Source organism: Leptonychotes weddellii, chromosome 4, assembly GCF_054177405.1.
Source record: "Leptonychotes weddellii isolate Sample4059 chromosome 4, ASM5417740v2, whole genome shotgun sequence".
Classification (NCBI taxonomy): Eukaryota; Metazoa; Chordata; class Mammalia; order Carnivora; family Phocidae; genus Leptonychotes; species Leptonychotes weddellii.
In genome coordinates, this window is record NC_138372.1 from 96,585,019 (window position 1) to 96,596,128 (window position 11,110).

Genomic DNA, 11,110 nt, shown 5'->3' on the forward strand with positions numbered 1-11,110 from the left:
ATAACAAATGTTTTCCCATCCTCCAATACATGAGATCCTCCTCTACTCCCAATTGTCTCCTACATTCACCTTCTTTATTCCTTAATTAATGCATTCACTCCATTAATGGACATTGATCTTCCACTTACTAGCCCCCTACCCTTTAGGAACCTACAACTCAAGGTAGTAATAAGATCTTATACATAAGATAACTGGAATTCCTAATAACTATAGTAAATATCATATAAACAGCACCAACAATAGACGCTATGGGAGTTCAGAAGGAGGTGAATTCATTTCTGGTTTAATGTAATCAGCAAAGGCTCTTGCAAGGCAGATTTGAGTGGAACCTTGCAGAATGTTTAGGGTTTCACAAGTCACAGAGAGAGAGAGAGAGAGGACACACAAGACAGAAGTGGCAGCCCACAGAGAGGCTCAGAAGTGAGAAAACTGGGTGTGTTTTCTTTGAAACTTTTCCTTTCATTCCCTGTGGCTTTTATTGACCTAAGTTTTAAGAAAAGTTTTTCCAGAAGACAAGGAGGAAAACCAACCTTGTTCCATCCTATTTTCTTGGTCACTGTGAAAACTCTGTAACTCCACTTTTAGGAATGTCATAAATCAAAGTTGAGAAGATGAAGATTACCTGCCTTCTCCCTCCCATTTCCTCCACCCTACTTCACAACCTAAGAGTAACAAATTACTCAAATTTCCCTAAAGACTTCTATGTAGGAAAATCACTCTCTCCAGGTCCTTTGTGTGCTTGGGGTCTTAGGACAAGCCATCTTCCGTGGGTCTGGAAGTGTGACTTTCCAGGGTCAATGAAGAGATATCAGTGGAAATGTTTGAAATGGCCCATACATGCCCTTGATCCAGACAGACCCCAGGTCTTAGGCATAAAGTCTTCCCATGGGTGAAGACAAGATGAGTAAGGTGGATCTTATCTCTCACCACATCCTGAACCAGTTTGGGCAGATAAGGAACCCAGTCCCAGTTTAACAGACTGAGATAACGTTTTATGAACATTCTTTTGCTGCTACCTCTAATGATAGAGATCTGAGTGGAGCCCCTCCCTGCTGAGGTCTGGTGAGGACCCAGTGGCCCAAACGGAGGCTGATTAACAGGCATCCCAAGCAGTGACTCAAACCATGGGCAATTTCAGAGGAAGCTCATTATGGTGACTCCACAATTAGGACATCACCCACGTGGCCAGTCAGTTACTGCAGGAGGCAGGACCAGGCACTATATAAAAGTTCCTACCTTGCTAGGCCTTGCAATCCACATCCTTTGTTGAGTCTTGTTGAAGACAGGTAAGTGGGGCATCTGTGCCCTCTCTCCCTCTCCCTTGTTTCTCTGTCTTCAGGAGGCTGTTCTCTTCCTCCACCGGACTGTACTTTCCACTGATTTTTAGTGGTTTGCCATTTCTTGGGCCTCTCACACCATCCTGTGTATTCTGTCTAGTCTCTTATACCTGATTTTCAAAAAGATTAGCCAAAGAGATGAGAAGGGAAAACCTGTGGTAGAACTGGGTGTCAGGTATGATTGGGCTATGGGTATCAATACAAAAGCTATGAGAATATTCCCACCTAGGAAATGGGTGTCAGAGGGAGCTGAAGTAGGGATAGAAAAGAGAAAAGGATAAAAAACAGCAAACAAATAAGTTCTTATGGTTTATAATCATTCACTCCCCATTTCCTTCTACCAACCCATCATCTCCCAGTACCCAGCCTGGTACTGTTACTGCAGTTAATTTCAAATCTTATGTTTGTTTCAGGTTCTGTTACCCACCCTAGGATGTCCTTTAATGAACAGCAGTGCAAGCAGCCATGTGTGCCTCCTCCATGTCTTCAAAAGGCCCAAGAGCAGTGCCAGGCAAAGGCTGAGGAGGTGTGCCTCCCCCCATGCCAGGACCCCTGCCAAGAGAAGTGCTCAGTGCAAGTTCAGGAGGTATGTCTTCCTCAGTGCCAGGAGTTGAACCAAGAGAGTTGCCCACAGCAAGGTCAAGACCAATGCACATCTCAGTGTGTGGAGCCATGTCAGGAGCTATCTCAGACAAAATGTGTGGAAGTTTGTCCACAGAAAGTCCAGGAGAAGTGCTTACCCCCTGGCAAGGGAAAGTAGCATCTCATAATGCCATCTGGGGTCAAGAAGAAGATGGCCAACAGATGAAAACCTAACCCAAGCCCGTGCTACAATAACCTTCACCTGTGGGTACCTCTGTGTGCACCTGTTCTTGCCTCCCGGTTTCTTCAGTATTCCAGGACTGGGTCTGTTGTCTCTGAAGGCATTTCTCTCTGTGTTTCATCAATCTCTGTGAATAATTATTGTTCTCAGCAGTCTAGTAGAAGGTTTCAACTGTAGGAATAGTGCAGTTGTTCAGCTTCCATGGGGCACGAACTCATCCAGCCTTGAGTGTGTAACAGCCAAGGATGCTTCCATTCATCATTCAGAGCTTCAGCCTCTCACTCGAGCCTCAAAACATGCTGACTTTTGATGGACTTTGCTCTGATCACCACCACCACCACCATGGATACCGAGAAGAAGTTGGTGGTGTTATAGAAATAAAAAATTGGGTTGCTTTGTCCGTGCATCCTAAAAAGGAACAGCAAATGATTGGACATTGGAATGTTAGATGTTGTGCTTTTAAAAATGAAACAAAAGTATATAAATGATTGAATCCAAACAGCCAATAAGGACAGATGAGATGGGATGTCTGGGGTTCTGGTTGATCTTTGTGCTTGATGGTTGGTCTGCTTTGGGCCCTATAATTTCACATACATTCTTTAGAGATGTGATTTGTGTCTGTGTGGTGCAGGCTGGTCTGCTCTCCAGCTTCATTGCTTTCTTCTCCCTGGTGAAGGTAAAATACAGAATAAAGCTGATTCCAAGGCTGATGTCTGACTTGATGTGTGCTCTTTCCTCCCCACTGCCCAACCATAGTCCATCCCTGTGATGATTACCTTTCCCCTTTTTTTGGACAATCTGGAGTAGGAATGAAAAACAGACCTCACAGGTGCATAGAATAGCAAAATTGACAGAGACCTCCTGGAAGGTCACCTGGATTATTCCACCCCCACCCACAATGTATCATGGGCTCACCTATACACACATTTCCCACCTGGGAGAATCCATCAGGACCTGGGAACTGCCCACACTCAGAACTTCACATCCAAATTCTTGCCAGTATGGCTTCTTTCTTCTCTGATCCTTGCTTTTGGAGGAAAGGGCTCAAATGGGGAGGAGGAGAGTTGTATGGAAGAAGGGGTCCCCAATGAATCCATGATATCTTACAAACATAGTATCCCTCTCAGAAGGAGCAACTAAGCATGCTTCTGAGATAAATAGACTCAAGGACTAAAATTGTCCTGCCATCCCAGATTTCAGGAAAGCCAGTCAGCCTGGGTCACCTCCTTGCACCATGTCACCCCACTTCCTCTCACTGAAAGGGTCCAGCAGGAGCAAGACTGACTAACATCAAAGAACTTGTAGCTGCTTCCTCAGTGGTGCCCTGAGGTCTGACCTGGACCCTGGCTTCCTAAGAGCTAAAGGGGCCCCTCACTCACTCCCCTGGGCCCCCCTTCTGAGTCAGCCCATATGGGTATGCCCAATGGAGAGCTGCTTGGCTGACCTGAGAGCCTTGCAGCACTGGAGTCACCCAAGTCTCTTAATCTTAGAGATTTCCTAAGGCAAGAGAGGAGGAGATAGGGGGCAACTTGGGGGAAGATTTCAAGCAGTGACCTGAAGCCCTGAGAACTCACTGACTCTGCAAATGGCAAACACGGGCCCCGAGCTCTATGCATATTCTCTGAGGGAATCCTGGCAGCAGTTCAAGGGGTACATGTGTTGCCCCTTTATGTTTATTAGGGAACTGGTCTGGCCTCACAAAACAGTAAGTGGTGAAGTCAAGATTCTAACTGGAGTCCTTCTTAACTCCAGAACAGAGTTCTTACTTGCATGAGGAAGTGCCTGTGGCACACAGGAAAGATTTCCTGAGCTGTCCTCACATTCATTCATCCACCTACCAAGTGGCAGGTGCTGTGCCAGATGCTGGAAAGACAGTGGTGAACAGGCAGGCAGTATCCCTACACAGAGCTAGAGAGCTTCTTTCCACAGGCCACATGTGCCTAGGGGGCCTCTCCAAAACCTGGACATCCCAAGTCCCTGAACATCTCCCGGTGCCTGAATCACAGTTCTTTTGCCTCCCTGCTTAGTCGGAATAAGTTATCTCTTCTAATTTCTGACTTTGGAATAAACTCATGCTCCCCCGGGGCCACAACCTGCAAAGAGGCTCCAGAGACCCCTCCTAGCAGTAGAGATTTTAACTGGACTGATGGAGGGTCATGACACTTCTCCAGCTTGGCTCAAGCCCAAGAAATGTCTTTGTTCTCCAGCACTAAAGGCGTGCACAGATTGGAGTCCAAGATGGGACACTCAGACGCTGAGCAGAACGGCTGGGCAGACAAGCAGAGAGAGTCTAGCAACATCAGAGAAAGGACAGCCTGCTGATTATAGGGGAGGCCTCAGGAGATGGGAAGGAGACACACCTACAGATTGTAGATGAAGGAACAGACGTCAAGGAGCCAGAAGGCCTTCATCAAACTCTGCCATGAGAACCACCACACCTTCCTCATGCTCACAGAGCTCTGACCCAAGCCCTGTGCACACTGTAGCTGAGGGACTCAGGGCCCTAATGACATGGGCCTAGGACATGGGACAGTTAAGATCAAGTCTTTCAGAAAGAGGGATAGGGACATTACCAAGAGGAGCCTGGATTTAGAAGTTCTAGTTGACAATCCCTAAGGAAAAAACAAAACTGGAGCCCATAGTTTGAATATACTCCTAGACCAAACACCCATAGCTGCATAACTGAAATTTACAACTATCCTGATTTCCCCAAAATGTGGGCTCTGGCCATAAGTGAACTTAAGCTTTCTTCACATCAGCATGACCTCACAGCTTCCTGAGCCTATTGGCTACAAACAAGTAATTTATGCAACACTGTTCCCCTAAAAGGAATGTAGGCATCTAGTGGTTAATCATTAATAGAGATCAATGTACTCATGATTTATCAACTGAGCTGTAACCCTCATTCTATGAGCTTATTGCCACTTTCAGCTTGAAATCTTCCAGTTTTGTGAACTATTCTTTTGTTCTCTTCTCTTAACTTGATTTGATCTCAGTTTTGACACAGTTAACTCAATATGTGACAAGAGTGTGCCTCTGGGCTCCACGTGTCAAGAGCAAATGTGTCAAGAAAACAGACATTTATGGAGAATCTGCTCTGTGCGAGGCACCACCCAGGCTCTGGAGACCCTGGTGGAAGGGACCCGTGTTGATAGCACAATGGCCTGAAGACTTTCATATTAGAAGCTGTTGAAATATATTTAGACTAGGAAAGAAAATACCCAAGGGAGGAGGATAGCGCTTCTCAGTACTTTAAGTGCTTTTGTGAGGGAGGGATTGGATTTCTGTGAGGTTCCAAAGGACACAGTTGGGACTGATAGACAGAAGTTACCGATTTGATTCAGTTTAAGAACCTTCTTATGATGAGATCTGTTTGCTGGTGACAGGAGCTTCCCTTGGACGTGCCACATTCCCATGAACTGGAGGAATGCAACTAGGAAGTGATAGTAAGTGTAAGTGCTAAGCCTCCTTCCAACCTGTCTGGCACTAAGACTCAACTAGCTCATCTAGGGCTCCTGGGCAAAATTGGGACCTAGGGGCAGAGGAACCTAACAAGCAAGACTCAGAAGGCCAGACCCTGAGGTCAGAAGACAGAGAAAATTGCTCTGGACTCTAGAACACTGCTGGGAGGCCCTAGGGACCAGCACAGTGTGCTTCATGGCTTGAGACTAAAGGAAAGGAGGAGATAAGTGATGGGAAGTGGCTCCCCCAAATTTAGGTGTTTTCTTAGTATGTTTTTGGGGGCCCAAACACTTCATCCCTGAGTGGCACCTTACAATAACTCCTCACCAACTTCCCAAATCCAATCTTCCCAGTCCAGGTTTAGAACACCTCTCTTCCCTTTATTCCTTGTTTCTTTGCCTTCTGGACCTCTTTTCTCTCCCGGGCCAGAGTGGTCCATCTCTTCCATGTACCTGTGCTCTGATAACCCATCACAGCCTCCTTTCCACCTGCACCTGCCTCTCCCTCTCACCCAGGATTCTTCCTCTGCTTGTGTCTGTCAGCCCATGGGTTTAAAACTCACCTCCTCCCAGAAACCTTCCATGTCAAAGAGCCAACAGGTGCACCTACACCAGTCTGTGTCCCCCTTGCAGCTACCTTGTGTGTAATTATCTGTATCTCCTGTTGACATATGAGCCCTAGATAACAGCCCTTGGGCCTTGCTGTGCTCTTTGCCTGTCTTCACGGGGCCAACGACACTGAGGTCTTAAGCACTCTCAGAGTCAGCCAACCAGTATGACTTCTGAGGCAGAGACAAAAGAGGTTTCTTTTATTGATAGGGTGACCAACCATCCTGGTTTGCCTGGGACTGAGGGGGTGTCCAGCATGCAGGACTTTTGGTGTTAAAATTGGGCTAGTCCCCAGAAAACCAAGACAAGTTTGTCACCCTGACTGTGTACCTGCATGTATAGGACATGATGTTTGGTGCTATGGGAACACAGAGGGAAAGCAGATGAGACTGTATGCTGGAGGAATTCACAACCCAAGTTTGGAATGGGCAGAACTTTCTGAAAAACTGCATAACCAGAAGGCTTAGTGCCACTGCCTGCCCTCCTCCACAGCCCCATTCTGGGTGTGCGTATGTGTATGTGTTGGGTGAGGAACACTAGATCAACAGGCAGGTCCCCAGACTAACCCTGTATAAGCAAAAACTGTCAGGTCCTCAGCCAGAGAAGTAGTATGGTGGGGGATATCCCCATGTCCTCCCACACCATCATTAACCTCAAGATGTCTTGGCCAGTGGGCAGCAGGCCTGAACTTACCCATTCCTGCTCTTTCTTCTCTCCCATGGACATTTGCCTCTCACCTAGAGGTGGTTGGAAAAAGAAGGGGTGGGCTGGCAGGGCTCTGCCTCTCCCACACTCAACCTGTCTGGACCAACTAGCCCTCCTTTAAAAGCCCTGGGGACTGCTTTTCTCTTTTCAACAGCACCATCTACTGGTCACAGTGGCACTGTGCCTTTTGTGGGTCACTCCTAGCCTGGCTGTATGTCAGAGAGGGCCACATATGGGGCTGGCCAATGCTAGGTGCTGGTGGAGGCAAGAGCAGACATGTAGCATCTAATAGAATAGGAGGAAGGCTTAATGAGCAAGACAGAGTTAAATAATTTGTGGGGTGGGGGAAACAGGCATAAACTCAGGAATCAGACTGTGGGGATTAAAACCTAGACTCATCACTTATGATCTTCCCTTAAAAAAAAAAAAAAACTTACTGAGAGTCTTGTAGGTACCAAGCGCTGTTACTGTTGCAAGCACTGAAGATACAGCAGTGAACTAGATGCATAGAGTTCCTGCCTCCCAGAGCCTACATGAACAGGAGAAGACATACAAAAAGCACCTAAGCAAATGCATAAATAAGAAAATGTAGGAATTAAACAGGGAGACAAGATGAAGAGGGGTGCTCTTTAGTTGGGAAAAGCCACTCTGAACAGGTGACATCTGAATGTAATCATGAAGGACCCAGAGGAGCCAGCCATATAGGGATTGGGGATCAGGGACAAGTATTAGCAGAGAGATAAGCAACTGCAAGGAAGCTCTGCAGGCAGTGGCCTCTGGAATATCACCCCAGACACACTACATTTGAAGTTGGACACTGACCAACTTTAGTCCATTCAAATGAATGTGAGAAGAAGGGCAAGGCCTCTGGGCACCATGTTGTGTAGGTGGTGACTGAAAGATGGGAGCATTTCATCCAGAGATGAGAAAGATTTACAAGGTAAAGGTCTTTAAACCTTTCCAATGTGATTCCAGAGGGAAGAGCATGTATCCATGAGTTTAGGATATAGAAAGATAGGTCATAACAGGAATCAAACGGCCCAGCAGTGAAATGGGCTACTTGTACCATAGTGAGTTCCCCATCACTGAAAATGTGCAAGAAGAGGCCAAATGACTAGCCAAGGTAAATACGAAGTTTGGACTAGATTTTTTTAAATCTTGCATCAACACAAAATTGAACAAACCTTTTCTAAAATTTTAAAGAGAAAAGAGTTTTATTTGAGCCCTAGTTAGGACAGCTGCCCAGGATACACAATCTTCATAAAGAAGAGTGCTCCAGGGAAGGAATATTTGGTATAAGGTTATATAAGCTTTGAGTAAGGGACAGGTGGGGCAAGGTAAGGAGAGATAGATGCGGGACTACAGGATCAGGCTCACAGAAATCCCAAAAATGAGGAGGTAGAAAGAAACCAGAGATAAGAGAACGAACCTGACCACCCTGCCTTAGGTGTCAGAGGTAGGGTCTTGTTATAACAGCTACTTGTGACCAAAAAAGAATTACTGGACCCTAAAAAGGGTGTAAGCCATTAAAGGTGTTATCACTAATCCTTACTCAGTGGTGCTGACAGTAGGGGTGTTAAAAGGATTGAAGTTCCCTGGCCAGCCTTCAATAAAACACCTACCCTATCAGCCCTCAGTGGCAACCTTGTGGGGACCCATCTCACTACTGAGAGTTTTTCTGTATCCTTGCTTAATAAAACTCTATCGCTTTACTCACACTCCTTTGTCAGCAAGATTCATTCTTCCACTCCATGAGACAAGAACCTCAGTTTTTCTACATAGTTACAAATCATCATGACAGAGGACATTCCAGAAAGCTACAGATGTTATATTATGTTTTTAGTATGTGCAAGACCATGGCTTTAATCTGATAGGAACCAGGGAGGTTTTTTGGTTTTTCTTATCTTTTTTTGGAATGCTCCTTTTTGGTGATTTTTTTTTAATGATGAGGATGTACGATGTGTGATTGGGGCAAAATAGAGCCCATGGTTTGAGGTTTTGCCAAGTCATTTTGATGTTGGTAAACATGGAAGTATAGCTTCCCTGGGAACCCAGGAATAAGGCCCACGAATGTTGAAAGTTGAAAATTTCCTTTATCACTCGTAAGTCCCCTCTACTCTTGCACTTGAATCACTTGTATGTTGCTCTGAATATGGTGAAAACAGCTTTTGCTAGCCAGTCACTGAAGGGACATCTGTCCCAGAGTCCAAAGTCCAAGTCCAAGAACATGCCACATCAGGGTAGAAAGCTGGGTGTCAGATACAGAACAAGCTTTTACTCAAACCCAGGGCAGACCCTGGCAAAGATAAGTGTGAAGTCCTCATCTCCTCTCTCAGTTTGCTCCCTGCCCCCTTTCCCTGTCACAGCACTGGAAATGGGAACTTCTTCCCCTACAGTGGTCTGAGGAAAAAGTAGTCCAAACTATTCAGGAAAATATCCTAGTCTTCCAGAGCCTTGAAATTCTTTATGTTGCACTCCCTGATAACAAAAATATACTTGTATATGACCTACAAATATATGAAGAAGGTGTTCAACCTCATTATTCATCAGAGAAATACAAATTAAAACCTCAATGGAACACCACAATCCACCGGAATGGCTAGAATTAGGTTGGTGAGGTTGTGGGAGTGCAAATTGGTGCAACCACTTTGGAAAACAATTTGGTAATTGATGTGGTTTTGGAGCAGTGTTGTTGGGGTCCAGAGCCGACGGCCAAGAAAGAATTCTTGAGACGTCTTTGGTGCAAAAAGGTGGTTTTATTAAAGCACGGGGACAGGACCCATGGGCAGAAAGAGCTGCACTGGGGTTGTGAGGAACAATTGATTATATACTATGGGGTTAGGAGAAGTAAGGAAAAAGGGAGGTTTTCAAAAGAACTTTCATATGTTAAAGAAGAATCACAGGATACAGGAGGCCTTGCCATTGTTAAGGTTGTTTTTTTTCCTCTAGCAAAGCATTAACATTAAGATAGTTGGGAGTTTCCTGGAAGACTGTCACACATATCCTACCCAGGAGCGGGGTGGGGTGAGTTTTGCTGGGTGTCAGGTTATGGTTTGTCTTCATCCAGCCTTCTGCTCCCTCATCAGAAGCCATTTCCTGTGATCTCCTTATTTGCTGCAAATAAAAGTTTTCTTTGTGCTACAACTCAACCTGGTGCAGTTTCTGACTCACTAAGGAATGAATTTGGTTACAATGTGTATGAATGATATACAACTACACACAGCAATATGATTGAATCTCACAGATATAAATTAAGTGGAGGAGAGGAAATAGACACACAAAATGCACTAGGATGAACCTTGTGAAGTTGCCTCTATGGAGGTCAAAAACTGTTGAATATTGACAATTTCATGGTTCAGCATAAAGCATACTCTTTTTATATCATTTGTATAATTTACAGAAACTAGCAAAGCAAACCTGTGTTGTAGGGGTAAGGATAGTAATTATACTTGAATTGAGGGCAGGATGGTGGTAACTGGAAGGCAGCAGGAAGGAGGTTTGTGTGTCCCTTCTAATATTCTGTTTCTTAATCTGGGGGCTGCTTACCTGGTTGTGCTATCTGTGAAAATTTGTTGAGCTGTGCACTTAAAATCCATTTATACTTTTCTGAATGTATACTTTAATAAAAAGTTTAAAATCCTGAGTTCATCATATAATACATATGTATTATTTACAAGAAATAGATACATACTATCATTCAAACATATGAATTATTAGCAAACACAAAATGTAGACAATTTTAAGGGATAAAATAAAGATAAACACAGAAAAACATCCAAATATTTTGCTCCTGGTCCCAGTGGATGGTTTTATGCCCCGTCAGTGGATGAGCAGCTCCCTCTAGAGACTTTTTGTAGTGGCATTCTGGGTTACTTAACAGCTCCACGACCCTGGCCAAATCTCCTGGTCAAGATTCTGCATCTGTGAAATTGAAATGCTGAACACTTACCCACCCTTCTCCTACATGGCTATTCCTCAGGATCAAACAAGATATTTGTGAAAGCACATTGTAAATGCTAAATATGAGGGATTGTTGATTATTACTGTGATATTATAATTTATAATAAGAAATACGTATTTGGTCTTCAATGTCTCTTACACAGAACTTTTAAAACCCTTGGCACTACCTGAGTAAGAAAGATAATAAAGATGTCTTTTGTTGTGTTAATGACACA

General features: G+C 44.7%; 1 protein-coding gene across 1 annotated transcript; it reads left to right on the forward strand.

Annotated features, from left to right (window-relative positions):
- The first annotated feature begins 1,686 nt into the window (after positions 1–1,686).
- On the forward strand, positions 1,687–2,332 carry PRR9 (proline rich 9). Its single transcript, XM_006747157.2, has one exon. The coding sequence runs from the start codon at positions 1,738–1,740 to the stop codon at positions 2,095–2,097; it is 360 nt and encodes a 119-aa protein (XP_006747220.2). The 5' UTR covers positions 1,687–1,737; the 3' UTR covers positions 2,098–2,332.
- The last annotated feature ends 8,778 nt before the right edge of the window (positions 2,333–11,110 follow it).